General features: G+C 48.3%; 1 protein-coding gene across 4 annotated transcripts in view; it reads right to left on the bottom strand.

The window, feature by feature from the left end:
* LOC310843356 (uncharacterized protein) overlaps positions 1-22,123 on the bottom strand; it is a 141,929-nt gene that overhangs the window by 11,818 nt on the left and 107,988 nt on the right. For all 4 annotated transcript variants that reach the window (XM_083736618.1, XM_083736616.1, XM_083736617.1 and 1 more), the window contains one exon: positions 6,104-6,230. In XM_083736618.1, the coding sequence (XP_083592744.1) occupies positions 6,104-6,230 (127 nt within the window). The remainder of the gene's footprint in view (positions 1-6,103; positions 6,231-22,123) is intronic.

Genomic DNA, 22,123 nt, shown 5'->3' with positions numbered 1-22,123 from the left:
TTGAGGGAGTCATGCTTAAGGGGCTCCGCTATAGACAGAGCTTTGATAATCAGGCCAAACTCTGAGGGACTAAGCTTTACGCACAAGCAGCTCATCATCCCATCACAGCAATCCGACAGTCCCTGAAAGCCGCTTGTGCAAGGAGAGGCATCATGAGCAACCCAACAGGAGCCGGAGACGCAGGAGGAGCTGGAGCGGGTCCAAGCCTGGAAGAAAGGTACAGGGTGTTGGAAGTCCAGCTAGCGCTGCAAATGGCGAGGCTCGAGGAGAGGCGGGCTCAGGATGCAGAAAAGGGAAAAACCACCCCACTCGCAAGGAAGGTGCCAGGATTGGTACAAAAGTTTGGGGGTGATCCCAGAAACTATCAAGCCTTTAGGACAGAGATGCAATATGCCCTCAATCTGCAGTTTGATGACTTTCCCGATGAGGAATCGAGGGTAGCGTTTGTGATTGGGCATCTCGAAGGGGGGGGGGCGAAAGACTGGGTGAGGCCCCTGATGGCAGCGAATAATGACGCCCTAAAGGACTCGAGGAAGTTTTTTCGCACCATGGATCTGATGTTTTCCTGCGAGATTGAGCAGGGAGTGGTGCGCAGACAGTTAATGGCGTGTAAACAGGGGAACCGATCTGTCCATGAGTACTGGACTGAGTTCACCATGTTGATCCATAAATTGGGGTGGGACCTGTCGGCGGAACCGATACAAATGCTGTTCAAAGAAGGGCTATCTTTGGCGGTGAAGGACGAACTTTCCCGGGCGCCCAGGGCGGAGTCTATGGACCAGCTGACCAAATCCACGCTGGCCATAGGAGCACGCCAGGAGGCGAGAGCTTTGGAGAAGCGGGAAGGGAAAGGGGAACGTTGGAGGGATTTCCGCATTCCAGAGATTCCAGAGAAGCATTCCCCGCCAGTAGAACCGATGGAAATTGGAACAGCGCGCGCGCGCGCAGTTTCAAACCCCAATGAAGGGCGGAAGAAGGAGGGAAAGAGCGCCAATAAATGTTTTCTCTGCCAACAGCCAGGTTACTTTGCCAGAGTCTGCCCGCAAAGAAAGGAATGGCAAGGGATGGCGGGAGCTGTTGGGGGGGAGGAGGAGGGGGTTAAGGAGCAAGTAAAAGCCAACGCCTGGCTGCCACCATCGGGGCACAGCAGCCAGGCCAAAGAGCAGTGAATGTGCCCACGCCGGAGCCCCCAAGACCAGCGCTTGTAATAGAGGTGTTGCTAGAGCTGCCAAACGGACACCCACTAAAGATAAAGGCGCTATTGGACTCAGGCAGCTCCTGTAATTTTATGAGTAAGGAGTTTGCAGCCGAACACCAGATACAGACTATCCCTTTAAGTAACCCTTTGCAGGTGACCACGATTGATGGGAGGGAGCTGTTGGGGGGAGAAGTTAACCAACAGACTGTCCCAATGATAATGAAGGTGGCAAGACACACAGAACTGATAGCGTTTAATGTGGCCACCTTGGGAGGAGCGCCCATTATTTTGGGGATGAGCTGGCTAGCGCTGCATGATCCGCTAGTGGGATGGCACCAGCGGGTAGTTTCCTTTGGGTCAGCACATTGCCTAGAACACTGCAAGGAGGGGAAGGCTCAGGAAGGAGCCAAGGCCACTCTAGCAGGGATGAAAGTAACTGATAAAGGGAAGGTGCCCCGACAATACGCCGACCTGGGTAACGTCTTCAGCGAAAGAGAAGCAGATAAACTGCCCCCGCATAGACCCTTTGACTGTCAAATCAACCTACTCCCTGGGGCCCAGCTGCCAGTGGGCAAGCTGTACGCCATGTCCGATAGGGAGATGCAGGAGTTAAGGGAGTTCATTGACAAAAACCTGAAACGGGGTTTCATCAGAGAGTCAAGAGCGGTGGGGGGCAGCCCAGTGTTTTTTGTGGACAAAAAAAACACGGATAAACCCAGGCTTGTAGTGGATTACAGGGCCCTGAATGCCGTGTCAGAACCAGTGGCTTTCCCTATGCCCAGAATTGATGACATTTTGACCCGAGTGAGGAAGGGAAAGATTTTTACCAAACTGGACCTGAGGGGGGCGTATAACCTGATACGGATGAGGAAGGGGGATGAATGGAAAACCACCATGTTCACCCCTTTAGGGGCTTTTGAGTATCTCGTTATGCCCTTCGGTCTACAAGCAGGCTCAGCCTGTTTTCAATCATTCATGAACCACGTCCTGGGACCTTTGCTTTACAAGAATTGCGTGGCCTTCTTAGATGACGTGTTGGTATACTCAGAGAACGAGGAGCAGCATGTACGGGACGTCCGGGAAGTACTGGGCAAGCTGCAAGCAAACCAGCTGTGGGTGAAACTGGAGAAGTGTCAGTTTCATACCAAGGAGGTGGAATTCCTGGGGTACCGCTTGTCAGACAAGGGATTGGCCATGGATCCCGGCAAGGTTCAGGCGGTACTGGAATGGAAGACCCCGAAAACGAAGAAGGATGTGCAAAGGTTCCTAGGGTTTGGAAACTTCTATCGGAAGTTCATCAAGAACTTTGCCCACTTGATGGCTCCCATCACTGATTGTCTCAGCAGCAAGAAGAAATTTGTTTGGACGGTAGAGGCGCAGCGAGCGTTCGAAGAGCTAAAGAAAGCGTTCGCGTCTGAAGAACAGCTCCTGCATGTGGATCTACAAAAACCGATGAGAGTAGAAACTGATGCATCAGACCGGGCGGTAGGGGCGGTGCTTCTGCAGCCGGGGAAGAGTGAGTCGGAGTGAAGACCGTGTGCCTTCTTCTCGCAAAAGTTGAATAAATCCGAGAGGAACTACACCGTGTATGACCGAGAACTACTCGCCATTCATGAAGCGTTCCGAAGATGGCGGCACTTACTAATTGGTGCACAACACAAAGTCCAAGTGTGCACTGACCACAAGAATCTAGAGTATTGGAGAACGGCACGAGTACTCAACCAACGACAAGTGAGATGGGCCCAGGAGTTCTCCAAATTCCACTTTGAAATTTGTTACGTGCCAGGCCCAGAAAACGTCAGGGCGGACGCTCTCTCCCGAAAACCAGAATATTTGGAGGGGGAGGGAGCGCCAGAAGAGAGACATATCATCCCAGAGGACCACTGGGTGTGTGGGGCGGCATTGGTGGGGCAAAGAGAACTGGTAGAGGGAACTGAGAATGATGAATACGCCCAGGATAAGCTCAGAGGACTCCGGAGGGAGGGAGAGAACCCAGGAGGGTTTGAGGAAAGGAACGGGGCATTGTATTACAAAGGGGCACTGTATATACCTGTCAGAGCCACCCGAGGTCCCAGCTCACAAGAGACCAAAGTCCAGTCCAAGTTATATACAAAAGGTTTTATTGAAGAACATTGTTGTCGTTACATCCAAGCTCCGTGGCTCCGCATCTGTTACCCTTAGATGTTAGAAGTCCCCTCTGAGTCAGTCCCGCCCCTGCACCAGCTTAAGAGGCTTGTACTGCCCCACCTTTTCCTCTCTTTCCTTTTCCGCAGGGTCTTCCTGCCCCCCTGTGCTCCCTCCCTCCGGGACTCCCCCGAGGCTGAGTCTTCTGCCGCCTGCTCCCCCCTCCTTCGTGCTTTGGGACCAGGCTCCTCCTCAGGGCTCTCCTCATTTCCGCGCGCCTCCACATTTGAACTTGGCGCGCGTACGTTGCCTCTGACCTTCCTTTCGACCGTTACGCTACTCTCGGTACTACACTCCTCCCCTTCCGGCAGAACGTTTTGCTCCGAACTCCTTCCCCTCTCTGCTTCCTGTTCTGCTCTTTCTGACACACTGGCAACTCCACCCCCTTCACTCCGTTCCGACGGAGAGGCCGGTCCCGATCTCCAGCCCCCACTGGGGATTTCCCCTTCGTTCCCCTGCTTCTGACTGCCTCCCTCTCTACTGCCCCTTGGCCTGACCAGGGGGGCTCCCTTTTGGGAATCCTCGGATTCACTTGACGGACTCACTGACAACCTCGGGTCGTCGTCGTCCTCTTCCTCGTCGCCCTGGGACCCCTCCCCCTCGCTCTCTGTCCCTGAAACCCTGACAATACCCAAAGGAGAATTGAGGGGGAGGGTACTCAAACAGTTGCACGACAGCCCCACAGCGGGGCACTTCGGGCAACACAAAACCATGTGGTTGGTTACCAGGGAGTTTTGGTGGCCCAAGGTGCGGGAAGATGTACGGGAGTATGTAAGAGGGTGTGACCGATGCCAGCGAGCAAAAGGGGAGAGGCGGGCACCGGCGGGGTTATTGGAACCACTACCCACACCAGAACGACCATGGGAGGCAGTATCCATAGATTTTATGACGGATCTGCCGAAATCCAAGGGAAAAAAAGCCATCATGGTTGTAGTAGACCTGTTAACCAAGATGTGCCACTTTGTAGCATGCTCACATGCGGTCACGGCAGAAGAGACAGCCAAGTTGTTTGTAGAACACATTTTTAGGTTGCATGGCGCCCCCTTGAGGGTGGTCTCAGACCGAGGGAAACAATTTACGTCCAGGTTCTGGAGGAAGCTCATGAGCTTACTGCACGTAGAGGTTAATCTTTCGACTGCCCGACACCCTGAAACCAACGGGCAGGCGGAAAGAGCAAACAGTATCCTCCAACAATACTTGAGGTATTATGTCAATGACAGAGAAAATGATTGGGTAGAAAAGTTGGCTCTGGCAGAATTTGCCTACAATAATGCGGAGAATGTGTCCACAGGGATGAGTCCCTTTTTGGCCAACTATGGGTGTCATCCCAGGGCATTTCCAGGGGAAGGAGGGGAAAGATGGAGCGTCCCGGCAGCAGAACATTTTGTAGAAGAGATGGAAGCGATCCATTGTCAGCTCCAACTCAACCTAGAAAGGGCCAAAGACGAATACAAGAAGCAGGCAGACAGGAACAGAAGGGAAGGTGAAACCATAAGGGTGGGGGACCAGGTGTGGCTATCAACCCAAGGGTTGCCGTTCAAAGGGGGTTGTAAGAAATTGAGACCCAAAAGATTGGGACCATTTGAGGTCATACAACAGGTCAATCCAGTGGCGTTCAAACTCAGGTTACCGAACCACATGAAACTACACCCAGTATTCCACAGGTCATTGCTGTCACCGTACAGGGGGGGACGTGAAGGGGTGTTCACACAGGGACCAGTCATAGAAGAAAGGGAACGCAACAGCCATGTGGCGGAAATCATTGACTCCAGGTGGAAGGGTAATCAGGTGGAGTATTTGGTAGCTTGGGAAGGGGAACCAGAGTCAGAAAACACCTGGGTAACTGCAGAGGAAGTCAATGACGAGGTTTTAATAGAAACGTTTCATCAACGGTTCCCGAGGAAACCTCAGTCTGTAATGAGGTTCCGGAGGGAACATTTTGGCACCACCGACGAGGAAGAGGAGTTCGAAGGGTTCCCAGAATCGGAGCTGGAAGAAGGAGTAGACTCCGATGAGGAGGAGTACTCGGGGACAAGGGACGGCAACCGGTGGAGGGAAGTGTTCGAGACTTCAGAAGATGAGGGAGGTTCTTTCCGGGGTTTTGCATCCTCACTGCCCATGGAGGAAGGGACGGGAGGGGGTGAAGGGGCCCCTGGAGGGGAGGTGGATGTCAGGGAGCTGCCATCGGAAGGGCAGGTGGTGGAAGGGCTCACGGAGGCTAGGAGAGACTTAGCAGCAGAGGAGGGAACCAGCAGGGGGAGAGAAGGAGCTCCGAGGGAAAGTGAGTCGGAGGGATGGCTCAGAGACACTTCCAGCGAAAACAGTGGGGAAGTTTCAGGACCTCCTATAGGGACACCCACCCCTCGCCGGAAACTGTCGCGCCGAGAATCCCGAAGACGCGTTTCCGTTAAGGAGCTTTTATGTTGGAAGAGATTCCGCAAACGCCCACTGTCGGATTCTGCCAGCGATTGAGGGAGTCATGCTTAAGGGGCTCCGCTATAGACAGAGCTTTGATAATCAGGCCAAACTCTGAGGGACTAAGCTTTACGCACAAGCAGCTCATCATCCCATCACAGCTGCTCAAGGTTTATTGTGGAGGTGTTAGATTCCCAGGTGTTGTAGGGGGCGCTGCTGAGCTCTGTGAAAATATACAAGGTTTATCACATAAAGGTATTTTTTGAATTTCCAGGCAGATAGGACGATCCCAACAGGAAGCCTTACCAAGAGAGGCCACGATCCCACGATTCTCCTCCATGATGCCCTTGTGCAGAGCTCTCTGGTCAGGATCCAGCAACGCCCACTCCTCGTCCGTGAAACAAACAGAGATGTCTTCAAAGCAAACTGGACCCTAAAAGAAAAAGGGAAATGCCCTCCTCTGAAACAGGATCAATATGATCTGCTACACAATGCTCTGTTATTTCCTTCCTCTTAACTGCTGCGTTGTTTCAGTAGGATTGCTTTGCTGCACATTTTTATTATGGATGCTTATTTTAATGCTTTAATGGAATTCTTTTATTCTGGGTATTCATCTTTGTACTCCGCCTTGTGTTTTCCACGTTATTCTGCCTACGCAAGCATTCCAGTTTCCCTGATGGAAGGATCCACTTTCTCCTCTCCTTGTCAGCTGTTCTGGGGAGGATCCCTCCCAGTGCCCTAGAGGCAAATTCAAGGGGTTCATGGGGGCATCGAGGAGTGGGGGGGCAGGCTATATTTTGCAGCGGATGGGGAGGGCTAGGTGAATCCTGGCCTCTATTTGTTCTCGTTTGTCCACTGCTTAGAAGCCTATTTTAGCACTCAGTGATGATTATAGACCCCTTCATGGATCACTGCCTTGCCGTGGCGAAGGGGCTTGAAGAACTCAGAGAAGCTATGAACTATGCCGAGCAGGGCATCCAAGATGGACAGGTCATAGTGGAGAGTTTTGACCAAACGTGATCCACCTGGAGGAGGAACCGGCAAGCCACTCCAGTATCCCTGCCAAGAAAACTCCATGGACAAAGACAACAGGCATATAAAAGATATGACGCTGGAAGATGAGCCCCTCAGGTCGGAAGGCGTCCAACATGCTACTGGGGAAGAGCGGAGGGCAAGTACAAGTAGATCCAGAGCTGATGAAGTGGCTGGGCCAAAGCCGAAAGGACGCTCAGTTGCGGATATGCCTGGAAGCGAAAGGAAAGTCCAATGCTGTAAAGAAAAATATTGCATAGGAACCTGGAATGTAAGAACCATGAACCTGGGTAAGTTGGAGGTGGTCAAAAATGAGATGGCAAGAATAAATATTGACATCCTGGGCATCAGTGAACTAAAATGGATGGGAATGGGTGAATTCAGTTCGGATGACCATCATATCTACTACTGTGGGCAAGAAACCCGTAAAAGAAATGGAGTGGCCCTCATAGTCAACAAAAGAGTGGCGAACGCTGTACTGGGATGCAATCTCAAAAATGATAGAATGATCTCGATACGAATCCAAGGCAGACCTTTTAACATCACAGTAATCCAAGTTTATGCACCAACTACTGGTGCTGAAGAAACTGAAATTGACCAATTCTATGAAGACTTACAAGACCTTATAGAAGTGACACCAAAGAAGGATGTTCTTCTCATTATAGGGGAATGGAATGCTAAAGTAGGGAGTCAAGAGATAAAAGGAACAACTGGCAAGTTTGGCCTTGGAGATCAAAATGAAGCAGGGCAAAGGCTAATAGAGTTCTGTCAAGAGAACAAGCTGGTCATCACAAACACGCTTTTCCAACAACACAAGAGACGACTCTACACATGGACATCACCAGATGGGCAGCATCGAAATCAGATTGATTATATTCTCTGCAGCCATAGATGGAGAAGCTCTATACAGTCAGCAAAAACAAGACCTGGAGCTGACTGTGGCTCAGATCATCAGCTTTTTATAGCAAAATTCAAGCTTAAACTGAAGAAAGTAGGAAAAACCACTGGGCCGGTAAGATACAATCTAAGTCAAATCCCTCATGAATACACAGTGGAAGTGAGGAACAGGTTTAAGGATTTAGATTTGGTGGACAGAGTGCCTGAAGAACTATGGATGGCGGCTCGTAACATTATACAGGAGGCAGCAACGAAAACCATCCCAATGAAAAGGAAATGCAAGAAAGCAAAGTGGCTGTCCAATGAGGCCTTACAAATAGCAGGGGAGAGAAGGCAAAAAAAATGCGAGGGAGATGGTGAAAGATACAGGAAATTGAATGCAGATTTCCAAAGAATAGCAAGGAGAGACAAGAAGTCCTTCTTAAACGAGCAATGCAAAGAAATAGAGGAAAGCAATAGAATGGGAAGAACCAGAGATCTGTTCAAGAAAATTGGAGATATGAAAGGAACATTTCGTACAAAGATTTCCATAATAAAGGACAAAAGTGGAAAGGACCTAACAGAAGCAGAAGACATCAAGAAGAGGTGGCAAGAATACACAGAGGAATTATACCAGAAAGAAATGGATGTCTCGTATACCCCAGGTAGTGTGGTTGCTGACCTTGAGCCAGACATCCTGGAAAGTGAAGTCAAATGGGCCTTAGAAAGCACTGCAAATAACAAGGCCAGTGGAAGTGATGGTATTCCAGCTGAACTATTTAAAATTTTGAAAGATGATGCTGTTAAGGTGCTACACTCAATATGCCAGCAAGTTTGGAAAACTCAGCAGTGGCCAGAAGATTGGAGAAGATCAGTCTACATCCCAATCCCAAAGAAGGGCAGTACCAAAGAATGCTCCAACTACCGCACAATTGCACTCATTTCACACGCTAGCAAGGTTATGCTTAAAATTCTACAAGGAAGGCTCAAGCAGTATGTGGACCGAGAACTCCCAGAAGTGCAAGCTGGATTTAGAAGAGGCAGAGGAACCAGAGACCAAATTGCAAACATGCGCTGGATTATGGAGAAAGCTAGAGAGTTCCAGAAAGACATCTACTTCTGCTTCATTGACTATGCAAAAGCCTTTGACTGTGTCGACCACAGCAAACTATGGCAAGTTCTTAAAGAAATGGGAGTGCCAGATCACCTCATCTGTCTCCTGAGAAATCTCTTTGTGGGACAAGAAGCTACAGTTAGAACTGGATATGGAACAACTGATTGGTTCAAAATTGGGAAAGGAGTACGACAAGGCTGTATTTTGTCTCCCTGCTTATTTAACTTATATGCAGAATTCATCATGCAAAAGGCTGGGCTGGATGAATCCCTAGCCGGAATTAAGATTGCCGGAAGAAATATCAACAACCTCAGATATGCAGATGACACAACCTTGATGGCAGAAAGTGAGGAGGAATTAAAGAACCTTTTAATGAGGGTGAAAGAGGAGAGCGCAAAATATGGTCTGAAGCTCAACATCAAAAAAACGAAGATCATGGCCACTGGTCCCATCACCTCCTGGCAAATAGAAGGGGAAGAAATGGAGGTAGTGAGAGATTTTACTTTCTTGGGCTCAATGATCACTGCAGATGGTGACAGCAGCCACGAAATTAAAAGACGCCTGCTTCTTGGGAGAAGGGCAATGACAGGCCTAGACAGCATCTTGAGAAGTAGAGACATCACCTTGCCAACAAAGGTTCGTATAGTTAAAGCTATGGTTTTCCCAGTAGTGATGTATGGAAGTGAGAGCTGGACCATAAAGAAGGCTGATCGCCGAAGAATGGATGCTTTTGAATTGTGGTGCTGGAGGAGACTCTTGAGAGTCCCATGGACTGCAAGAAGATCAAACCTCTCCATACTGAAGGAAATCAACCCTGAGTGCTCACTGGAAGGACAGATTGTGAAGCTGAGGCTCCAGTACTTTGGCCACCTCATGAGAAGAGAAGACTCCCTGGAGAAGACCCTGATGTTGGGAAAGATGGAGGGCACAAGGAGAAGGGGACGGCAGAGGACGAGATGGTTGGATAGTGTTTTCGAGGTTACCAGCATGAGTTTGACCAAACTGCGGGAGGCAGTGGAGGACAGAGGTGCCTGGGGTTCTCTGGTCCATGGGGTCACGAAGAGTCGGACACGACTAAACGACTAAACAACAACAAACAACGATGATTATAGAAATACAAGAAGCCTAGTTTGGATGTCCATCTGTCTTGGAGGATCTAGCTGAGATTCCTGCAATGCGGGGGGTGGGACTTGATGACCCTTGGGGTCCCTTTCAACTCTAGGATTCCATGAAAACTGCAACTACAGATGAATCCTACTGGCGACATTCAGAAGGCTGGTGTCACAGAGTTATCTGGGCAGGAAATCCCACACTTCACAGCCGGAGTTAACTCTTTATCAGCAAGAACACGATATTCACAATCTTGGCTGAGTTTCGGGCCTCATGACAACAGCAGCTCATTCCCTGAGGGTCTGTCAGTTTGTATTTCTTAATGCAGAAAGTATGGATCTGATATTGATATTTCCTATACTATTTAATTCAAGAGGGTTCCGGAAGCTTCTCTGCATCAAAGAAACAAGCAGAAGGTTCCTGATGTTTGGGTTATTCCTTCAGAGAAGCTGAGTACAGCTGGGTTAAAGTGGTTCCGTCATCTCTTCTGTCAAGGTCATGCTGACTATAAGAAGAGGCCAGAAGGAGACTGGGTTTCACTTTCTCTCTCTCTCTCTCTCTCTCTCTTCCCTCTGGTGTTCTGTACATAGTATGCTGAATGTTAAGGTTTAGACTTATTATAAGTTGTGGTAAGTTTAGGTTAAGTCTGCTGCAACTGGATTTCTGATGGAGAGGGCCAATTCCGAACGTTTTGGATTTGGGACCCGTATCCTCATTTGCCTTCAGTAACAGTTAAAGCTCTGCCAGATGAAATACAATTGCCTCTGGCCTATTTTGGGGGGTTCCTGTAACGTCTTTACATGTTCACTCTGCTAACTATACATTGGAGTTCTGCCTGGATCAATACTGAGTCAGCCCCTGGCTCCCCACAGCTTTCCAAGCCGCCTCCTCTCTGGAGTTTCTGGCAAGCGAAACAGTGCGCCAGCGTGCAGCCTGCCTTTGCTCCTCCATTGTCAGACGTCTCCTGGCTCGGAGAGACAAGCAGAAGGAGAGGGAGCCAGGGTCCTTTGCCTCACCATCCCCACTACTGACTCCCTGTTGCTACTCAGCTTGGGGGGGGGGAGTGTCCCTGGATTCATTGAAAAATATCTGGTAACCATACTCTAGCCCTCCAAGAAGGAAGATTGCAATGCACAATGTGGAGGCAAGGATTTATGTGATGTGAATCAGCCTGGCTGCTCCTGCCTTCCAGTAAATAACAACAACAACAACAACAACAACACTGCATGCCAAGCAGATGCTCTTGGTTCCCCATATTTCACTAGCCTTTCAACTTTATTCTCTTAACAAATGTGGAGATTCCACCTGCCTCTTTCGAAAGGAGAAAACTTACCTGATCAAAGGATTTGAGGTGATGTATCATTTGTATAAGGGACGCGGGTGGCGCTGTGGGTTAAACAACAGAGCCTAGGACTTGCCAATCAGAAGGTCGGCGGTTCGAATCCCCGTGACGGGGTAAGCTCCTGTTGCTCGGTCCCTGCTCCTGCCAACCTAGCCAATAAAGCGAGATGAACGCCGCAACCCCAGAGTCGGCCACATCTGGACCTAATGGTCAGGGGTCCCTTTATCCTTATTATCATTTGTATACTTTTTATGAGTCCTATGTTTTCAATGTTCCTGAGATCTTTTGATGAAGGTTGGTATATCAATTCAATTGACAACAACAACAACAACAACAACAACAACTAGTAATAATAATAATAATAATAATAATAATAATAATAATAATAATAATAATATCCCACCCACCTGGCTGGTGTTCCCCAGCCACTCTGGGAGACTTCCAACAAAATATTAAAATACAGTAATTCAACAAACATTAAATGCTTCCGTAAATTAAGTGTGCAGCCTGCCTTTGCTCCTCCATTTTCGGACGTCTCCTGGCTGTGAGAGACAAGCAGGGAGGGGGGCTTCTGGCAGAAGGAGAGGGAGCCAGGGTCTTTTGCCTCACCATCCCCACTACTGACTCCCTGTTGCTACTCAACTTCCCCCCCCCCAAAAAAAGTGTCCCCGGATTCATTGAAAAATATCTGGTAACCATACTCTAGCCCTCCTAGAGGGAAGATTGCAGTGCAAATTGTGGAGGCAACGGAAGTGTTTTTTTGATGTGAATCAGCCTGCTTGCTCATGCCTTCCAGTAAATAAATCATAATAATAATAATTTATTTATGCCCCACCCATCTGGCTGGGCTTCCCCAGCCACTCTTGGCGGCTTCCAACAAAATATTAAAATACAGTAATGCATCAAACAATAAAAGCTTCACTAAAGTAAATGCATGAAGTCAGAACTGACTGACAAAGGAGTCATTTGTATCTAGTGGAAAATGGATGCTTGGCTCTAGTGGGGGTCCTCACCTGGGGGTCCTCAGGAGTTGCTCCCCCCACCCCCACTCCCCTGCTTCCGTCTCCTTTTCTTGCACTTGGACTCTCTGCCGCTCTCAAGACTGACCCCTGGGGTGGGGTCCCTTTTTCTTTCTCTTGAGGGCCAGGTATACATCTGTTCAACCCCCTGAGGGCCAAATACATCTCCTTTGGAATTTAGGCAGCTAATTTATTATTATTATTCTCTTAGATGGCTTAACACACACACAGCCATTGATGCCCAGGTCCCTGGAGGCTCAGGGAGTAGCAGCGCCCATTTCCAGCAACAATCCCTTTGGGACAGAGAGAGGATGTGGTCCTGGGATGCCCTGCTCTGGGTGCGAGGGGATTGCTGCCGTGGCCTCCGTGGGGAGCTGCCCTGGGAGACACGGGGAAACTGGTCCCCAATGCAGCAGCCAGACTCTGGGCTGGAATCCCTCTCTTTATCCCTGGCCTTTCTCTCCCACCTTTTTTTTTGAGGGGGTGTCTAGTCCACCTCCTCGTCCAGCTTTGGAAAACCATTTGCAGATGTTTCCTCTGTTGTGCAATGGGACTCCTTTGTTTAAAGAAGGAGATTTCGTGGGAGAGTCATTGTTTTTCTGAGGGGGGGGGGCGGAAGGCCAACTGAGTTTGGGATCCTCTGATCTGCAGGAAGGAGAGCGTGGCAGCCCTGGCCCCTCCCTGGCAGGACCCTCCCGTCCCTGACTTGGGGTCCCCCCCTGCAGGAGCAGATCAGGCCCCCCAGGCCCCCTCCCCTGCTGCAGCCCTGGGACCCCCACCAGATCCCAGAGAGAGAGAGGGGAGACTCACCAGATCCCAGGAGGGACGGCGAGGCAGCCCTTGCAGCAGAGACACAAAGCAACACCCCCCTTCCTTGCAGGAAAGCACTGGGGAGGGAGGGGGCTGGCTCTGGAGGACCTGCCCCCCCTTGCTTCCTGTCCTCTCTAGGAAGGCAGCTCACTTCCCTTTAACCCTTGCATGGCCAGTCCCCCCCCCCCAGCTCAGCCCTCTCTCGCTCTCTCCCAGAATTGGGCTCTGAGAAGAGAAGCCTCCCTGGCAAAGACCCTGATGCTGGGAAAGAGAGGGGGGTCCCGGGGGGGGGACGAAGAGGAGGACACGACTAAGGAAGAAGAGGGACCTTGCTGCCTGGGAAGCCGGAAACCTCATCCTGGCCTCTCTAGGAAGGCAGCTCGGTTCCCTTTAACCCTTGCAGTGCCAGTCCCCCCCAGCTCAGCCCCCCCCCCCTGCATTGCACACTCACTTAGCCAGGGCAGAACTCTGATCTCTATTCATTTCTGTTCTTTTTAATGGCTCTAAGGGGGCAGCTGCCCCCTGGCTCGGCCTATGGCAAGGTGTGCTTTGGGGGGGGGGGATTTTGGCTCTTGGCTGGGCTCTGTGTTCAATAGCGGGGAGACGATGCAGCGATTTCTCCAAAGCAGCTCTTTATTTGTAAGCTGGAACAGAACTGGACAGCAAACAGCTCAGCTGGCCGGCTTTTATAAGCTGTCAACATTGTAGCAGTAACACCCAGGGTTTCCCGCCTAAAGTAACTGACGTGGACCTGAGTGAAAACTATATACAGTGATACCTCAGGTTACAAACGCATCAGGTTGCAGACGCCTCAGGTTACAGACTCCGCCAACCCAACAAAAGTACCTTGGATTAAGAACTTCGCTTCAGGATGAGAACACAAATCGTGCTCCAGCGGCGTGACGGCAGCAGGAGGCCCCATTAGCTAAAGTGGTGCTTCAGGTTAAGAACAGTTTCAGGTTAAGAACGGACCTCCGGAACAAATTAGGTTCGTAACCCGAGGTACCACTGTACACGATATTCCTGGTGGCCAATACATAACACTCTGAGCATCTCCTTCCATTGGCCGGAAACCAGAGGAAGAGCTTGCAGGGAAAAGGGCTTTGCAGGAGACAAGGAAGCTCCTCCTGGAATTCAGGAGTGGAGAGATAGGAGGGGATCCTAGGGTCATCTAGTCCAACCCCCAGCAATGCAGGAATCTCAGCTCAAGCATCCATGGCAGATGGCCGTCCGATCTCTGCTTGGAAACCTCCAAGGAAGGAGAGTCCCCCACCTCCCAAGGGAGACCTTTCCCCTGCTCAACTGCTCTTAGATGTCCCTCAAGGCAGCGGGGCCTGGGTTCCAGCACTGCTTAAATAATGGCGCTGGCTACCAAGGAGGAACCGAGCGAAGTTCAAAATAAATAAATCCTATTCTCATCTTGAATCAATCACTAAAAACTTCCCTGAACAGGGCTGCCTTCAGGAGTCTTCTAAACGTCAGAGAGTTGTTTATTTCTTTGACATCCGATGGGAGGGCGTTCCACAGAAGAGGCGCCACCACCGACCGAGAAGGCCCTTTGCCTATCATGTTGTAAGCTGCCTTGAGCATTGTTTTAACGATGGAAAGGTTACAAATAAAATAAAATAAAAGGATGATGATGAAGATTGGACAGATGTCTACGATTTCCCACAGGCTACTTTGTGTGAGGGAAACTGCAATCCAGGGAGTCTCTGGCAGGAGATAATCAGATAAGGAAAGCTTTATTTACAAAAAAAAAAGAGAATGGTGAAACAAAGTGAAAACAAGAGATGTGTTCTTTCAGATAGAAGTTAACTTATTACTTCAGCTAAATGTCTCAGGATTAAACACAGTTCTGCAGGCACAGCTTCTCTTCAACTCCCTCCTCTCAAAATCAGTTGTCACACTTCAGGGAGATGTTCAGGTTTCCAGAATAGGTGGTGAAAGGCTGAACTCTCTTTCTGCTGCTTCTCTCTCACCCCCGAACTTAGTTATGAGGGGTCTTTCCGTGAGGTACTTTTGACACAGCCCAGCTTCCTTCACAGCGAGGGGCCACTTTTCCTGGGTTCCCCTGAGGTATTTTCCTTCGTATGCCAGACCCAGGGGATCCTCTCAGCCCTGGCCACGGACTTGGGAATCTCCTTTTCCTAGAAGATCTCTCTCCTCCTGACTGGAAGGAGACCCCAGAAGAAGAAGAGGAGAGTCTTCCCACAGCTTCTCCCTCCAGCTTCACTCCCTCCAGACGCTCAACATGGTCTCCCCATCTCAGCTGTGAGGCTCCTTCCTCTGGCTCCATAGATATTCTCCTCAGAGCGGAGGATCCACTCAGATCAGAGCCACTTCTCCCTCCCTCCAACCCCTCCGACTCTCTCTCCCCCCAAACTGTCTCATGTGGAGACTTGTTCCAAAGTGGCAGAAGGCCAGCAAGAGTCCCATCTGGATGCCTCTAACCACTGAGCCAGCTGGCCATTGAGAGCTGTTAACGGAGAAATCCGAGGGCTCCCTTGGACAAAAACAAAGACACCAACCAGGATAACTTGGAGCAAAACAGCAGCCTGTAGGCTTGGCCTTTATTGGATACTGTCGCGACAGGACTCCCACCTGCAACAAGGTGAAGCAAAGTGGAAGTCCAGAACAAAAGAAGACCCCAACTTTTATTGGTTACTAATCCCCCAAACTACACCCTTAAGACTACATCACAACTACATCACAAAAAGGAGGGGTTGAGGGAGGAGTTGTGGAGGTAACCTGAGTGTCCTGTCACCTGGCTGTTTCCCCCTTTCCCCCTCCCCATGAGTATTTTCCAGGTGACAGAGGGGAGTTTGCAGTTTCCTGCCCCCAGAGGGAAGATCTGATCATTGTCCTTTGTTCCAGTCCTGAATGCACTCCTATATGCAAGTTCTTTGTGATCTTGATGGTCTTCTGTCTAGGACAATCAGGGTTGGCATAGCAACTGGGCAGGGCTCCTGTGGATGTGCTGGGATGGTGAAGGCAATATGGCTGCCCTATATCAAACCTTCCCCATTTTGTACTCCTTCCTTCATGGAGTAAAATAAAAGTGGAACGGTGCAGATGAAGAAGAAGAAGAAGAAGAGTTTGGATTTGATATCCCGCCTTTCACTCCCTTTTAAGGAGTCTCAAAGCGGCTAACATTCTCCTTTCCCTTCCTCCCCCACAACAAACACTCTGTGAGGTGAGTGGGGCTGAGAGACTTCAGAGAAGTGTGACTGGCCCAAGGTCCCCCAGCAGCTGCATGTGGAGGAGCGGAGACGCGAACCCGGTTCCCCAGATTACGAGACTACCGCTCTTAACCACTACACCACACTGGCTCTCGATCCAATGTATGGTTGATTTTCTATGAATTTATAACAGAAGCGTAGCGTATATAGTGTGTGAGTGTGAGTGTGTGTGAAGTTTGTACAAACTGAATGATTGGGGGGGGGGGGGTTCCTGCGACAGAGCCACTGCCAGTCCAGGATTCCCCTAGCCAAAGTGGGCCTGCCAAACTAGGCCAGAAATGAGGACCCCGCCCAAAAAATGAATTATTTTTCATCTATCATAATCTTAGCCAGCCTCTGTCTGCATCAGGATGTCAAGACCCGGCATGTGGCGGCTGCAAAAGAGGCAAATGTCACTCTAAGGTCCTTAGCAAAGGAATTGAGCAGAAAACTGCCAGGATCATGATGCCGTCATCTATGGATGGCAGCTATGGATCACTACGGATGGTGGCTAGCAGACTGAGGCTGAATCCCGACAAGACAGAAGTCCTGTTTTCAGGGTACGGGCAGGTAGGGGGGACTCCCTGGTCCTGAATGGGTTAACTGCCCCTAGAAGACCAGGTGCACAGCCTGGGAGTCAATTTGGACTCACAGCTGTCCATGGAGGTGAAGGTTAATTCTGTGTCCAGGGCAGCTGTCTACCAGCTCCATCTGGTACGCAGGCTGAGACCCTCCCTGCCCACGGACTGTCTCGCCAGAGTGGTGCATGCTCTAGTTATCTCCCGCTTGGACTACTGCCATGCACTCTACGTGGGGCTACCTTGGAAGGTCACCCAGAAACTACAACTAATCCAGAATCCAACAGCTAGACTGGTGACTGGGAGCGGCTGCCAGGACCATATAACGCCAGTCCTGAAAGATCTACATTGGCTCCCAGGACGTTTCCAAGCACAATTCAAAGTGTTGGTGCTGACCTTTAAAGCCCTCAACGGCCCAGTATACCTGAAGGAGCATCTCCACTCCCATCGTTCAGCCTGGACACTGAGGTCCTGCTCTGAGGGCCTTCTGGCAGTTACCTCAATGTGAGAAGCAAAGTTAGAGAAGCAGGCAGAGGGCCTTCTTGGTAGGGACACCCACCCTGTGGAACGCCCTCCCACCAGATGTCAAAGAGATAAACAACTATCTGACGTTTATAAGACATCTGAAGGCAGCCCTGTTTAGGGAAGTTTTCAATGTTTTATTCTGTTTTTAGTGTTCTGTTTGGGAGCTGCCCAGAGTAGCTGGGGAAACCCAGCCCAGGGCTCCCAAGGCACATTCAGAGCTGAAATTCCTGCAATGCAGGGGGTTGGTCTAGAGTGTGGTTAACAGACGTCCCCGTTTCCCGGGGACAGTCCCCAGATTCACGCATCTGTTCCGGACAAAATCTATCCCTGGAATGTCCCAGGATTTCATTTAATGTCCCAGGATTTATATTTTAAGTGTTGTAGATTTATTAGTAGGGAATGAATGTTGCGTGATTGGTTCAGCAGCACAAGACACTTCAAGTGAGGCAAAATGGCGGGTGCCACTGCCGAGGGGGAACCGAGGACCCCCAGCAGGTCAACAGGGGGAACCGCTGCTCCCCCCATGACCCAAATCAAGCCGGGAGCAAGAGCACCCGGCCAGCAGTCCGACTGCCCAGCGGCGCTCCAGGGCCAGGAAAACGCCGGAGCCAAGGCAGGGAGAAGGAGGAGAGGAGAAGGAGAAGGAAGAGAGAGAAAGAGGAAGGAGAAAAAAGAGGGGAGCCCCAACCTTGCCATGCCACAGCCGCCACCTCCAAGGACAGGTAGGAGCGCACCAGGAGGGCAAGGACACGTGGAGGAGGCCAGTCCAGACCCGAGGCTACCCCATGGCAGCTAGCATTACAAGAGAGCAGGCCAGGGCCCAGAGGAAGGCCGTGTGACAGAGGAGATCACAGAAGAGAAGACAGATTCATAGAAGCTGATTCATAGTAAAGTTTAAGGTCTGGCAGGGCAAATCCACCCCTTTCTTTAGCATCAGTTAATATCTTAAATTTTATTCGAAGCTTCTTGCCCTGCCAGACAAATCTGGAAATATCTCTCTGCCACTTCTTGAAACAATCCATTTTATCCAAAATTTGCAATGTTTGAAACAAAAACAACATCCTTGGCAATACATTCATTTTTATCACAGCAATTCGGCCTAGCAATGATAACTTCAAATTTGACCATATTTCTAAATCCTTTTTCACTTCCATCCAGCATTTTTCATAATTGTCTTTAAATAAATTCACATTCTTAGAAGTTCTTAGATGTGGCTAGTTTCAGAACTCACAGGGTTAAGGAGTTCTGGGTGACGTCTCTCCATTCCTGAGGCGTGACTTGAGGGAGTGGCTTTATTCCACTGCCTCTTTGTCTCTGTTTCCGAAAGAGACGGAAGCAACATGAGCGCTCTGAGTCCGGGGAAATCCAGGAGAGTTCTCTTTTATTGTTTTACTGCTTGAATAAAGACTGAGATATAAACACACTAATGTCTAAGTGTGTTTGATCTTCTAAACACCGGGGAGCAACAGCACGCTGTGTTATTACTCTGCAATTGTGGCGGACGGAGGATCGGCGCAGCAAGGAGGCAGCTAGAGGGAAGTGTGCCGGGCTGCAGTCCGATTAGCTACGGCTAATTGGGGTCCTGGCGTTCTCTGGTCCATGGGGTCACGAAGAGTCGGACACGACTAAACGACTAAACAACAACAACAATTGGGGTCCAATCCAATTAGCTACGTCACACCTTCACAATATAAACCCCTAGGTATTTCACTTTCTTAACCAATGTTAATCCTGTCTCCTTCTGAAACCTCTCTCTCAATCACTGTTAGATTTTTCTCTAAAACCTTAGTTTTCATCTTATTCAACTTAAATCCCGCTACCTGACCAAATTCTTGAATCAGTTCCAATACCATTTTGGTACTAGATTCTGGCTCCTCTAATGTCAATACCAGATCATCAGCAAATGCTTTCAATTTGTACTGTTTAGCTCCCACTTGTATACCTTTAACCAATGGATCCCTTCTAATCATATTTAAAAGGACCTCCAGGACTGATATAAAAAGCAAAGGAGAGATTGGGCAACCTTGTCGTGTTCCTTTCTCTATCTTAAATTCTTCCGTCACCACATTGTTGACAATTAATTTAGCCTTTTGTTCTGAATAGATTGCACCTATACCATTTCCAAAACCTTGGCCAACCCCCATTCCCTGCAAATTCTTCTTCATAAAACTCCACGAAATATTGTCAAAGGCTTTCTCCGCGTCCACAAATATCAAAACTGCTTTGGTGTTAATATTCACTTGTAATTTTTCTAAAATGTTAATTATATTCCTCATATTGTCAGACAAGTGCCTGCCCAGGAGAAAGCCCACTTGATCTTTATGTATTTCTTCTACTAAAACCTTTTTTAGTCTTTTAGCCATGATATCTGCAAAAAATTTGTAATCCACATTGAGCAAAGATATGGGGCGGTAGTTCTTAAGCTGTGTCTTCTCAGACTCTGTTTTCGGTATAAGGGTAATATAAGCTTCCTTCCACGACTCTGGTGCCTTTTCCCCCTCCAATATTTCATTACAGACTTCCTTCAATGGTTGTATTAACCATTCTTTCAAAGATCTGTAATATCTTGAAGTCAAACTATCCGGCCCTGGAGATTTGCCTAACTGCATGTTCTGAATGGCCCCTTCTACCTCCTGCTCCGTTATTTTGTAATTCAACATTAGCTTATTTTCTTGAGAGATTTTTTGTAGTCCATTTATTTTCAAAAATCGATCAATGTCCATTTCTTTCTGCGTCTCCTGTGTATATAATTGTTTAAAGTACCTCTGAAAGCACTTCCTGATCTCCACTGGATTCTGTATATTCTTTCCCTCCACTTCCAAATTCGTAATGGTATTGAGTTTTTGTCTTTTTTTCATTTGCCAAGCCAGCAGTTTCCCGCATTTATTTGCCGATTCAAATGTCTTTTGTCTCATCTGTTTAATTTTCCATTCTATTTCCTGGTTCATCATTTTCATATATTGTACTTGATATAACTTTATCTCTTTTAGAATCTCCTGCGACTTTGGTTTCACTCTCAGTTTCTTCTCTCCTTCCTTTATTTTCTCCAAAATCTTATCTTTTTTTCATTTTGAGCTCTCTTCTTAATTGCATTCTGTTGTATCAAAAATCCTCTCATAACTGCTCTACTTGCGTCCCAGATTACTCTTTTTTCAACAGTGGTGTTCATATTTATCTCAAAGTAGTATCTCAAGGGTTTTTTGGGCCTTCTTAGTCACTTCTTCGTTCCTAAACAAAGTGTCGTTCATCCTCCATCTAAAGGAACCAATTGGTGTTAGTTTCATTTCCATCTTCACAGCATTGTGGTCGGAGCAGGTTTTAGGGCAGATTTCCACTTTTCTAGTCTTCGGAGCCAGCCCTCTAGTTACCCAGATTTGGTCAATTCTTGTCCATGTCATTTTGGCCTCAGAGAAGAAAGTTCCCTCTCTTCCCAAGGGGTTCTTCGTTCTCCAAATGTCAACTAAATCCATATTGTCAGTCATGTCAATAAATTTTTTGGTAGTCTACCATCCTGAGTAACTACCTGTCTCTGTGCCTTGTCCATATTTGTAGAAACCACTCCATTCATGTCCCCCATCAAAATCATATTGTAATCCATATAGTCCATTAGAGTCTCATGTAACTTCTTAAAAAATTCCGATTTTCCCTCGTTTGGTGCATAGATGCCTACTATCAAAAATTTCTCTCCTTGTGATTGAATTTCAATTGCAACAAATCTTCCTTGGTCATCTTTAAATATAAATTTCGGGGATAGGCTCTCCTTTGCATAAATTACTCCTCCTCTTTTTTTTTAACTTTGTCTGATGAAATAAATTCATGGCCCAGTCTTTTATTACTCAATACCTTCCTGTGTAGCCTTATCACATGTGTTTCTTGTAGACAAATCAAGTCCAATTGTTCTTTTTTTAATAGATGAAAGACTCTTTTCCTTTTTTGCGGGGAGTTCAGTCCATTAACATTCCAGCTTAATACTTGCAGTGCCATGATGTAGTTACTCTGATTTTCCTCCAACAGCACCCAATGCTTGTTCTTGTTCTGTCGGTGGTGTTGGTTTCACTTTCTCTGGACAGTCCAGTCCAAAAGGTAGTCTTGCTATGTCCAATATTCTTCTTTTTGGTGATCTTCTGTCCAGTGCTTTTTGTTCTAGTCCTCTCTCTGGTGATCTTCTGTCCGGTGCTCCTGGCTCTTTTCCAAGTTCTTTCTGCAGATCTTCTCCGTGGTTTTTCAGAAACTTTTCTTTATCCTCTACTGATCTTATTTTTATCTTTCCTCCTTTAAAACTAAAGGATAGGCCTTGGGGAAATTCTCACCTGAAGATGATTTTATTCCTTCTCAGCAGGACAACCAAATCTCCATAATTGGACCTAAGGTCCAAAAGATGTTTTGGGATATCTTTAAATATTTCCACTCTTGTCTGCAGTATTGTCAAGGTCTTCTGATAGTGCAAACCCAGAATTTTAACTCTCTCTTCTTTAGATCGGAGGGTAATCAAACAGTCTCTTACTTTATTCTTCTTCCCTCCTCTTCCAAGTCTGAAGGCGCTCACGATTTTAAATTCTTCTTGGTCCAAATCCAAATGCCAAAAATCTGCAAATTCCTGCGTGAGAAAGTCTGTCAAACTATCCTTCTCCAATTCAGGTACAGCTCTAATCCTCAAATTTGTCTGTTTTTCCTTAAGTTCAATCATAGAAAGCGTCAACTT

Source organism: Podarcis gaigeae (genome assembly GCF_964106915.1).
Source record: "Podarcis gaigeae genome assembly, chromosome: 4".
Taxonomy (NCBI): Eukaryota; Metazoa; Chordata; class Lepidosauria; order Squamata; family Lacertidae; genus Podarcis; species Podarcis gaigeae.
The sequence above is the reverse complement of the archived record's forward strand: the minus strand, read 5'-3'. Positions and strand labels throughout refer to the sequence as shown.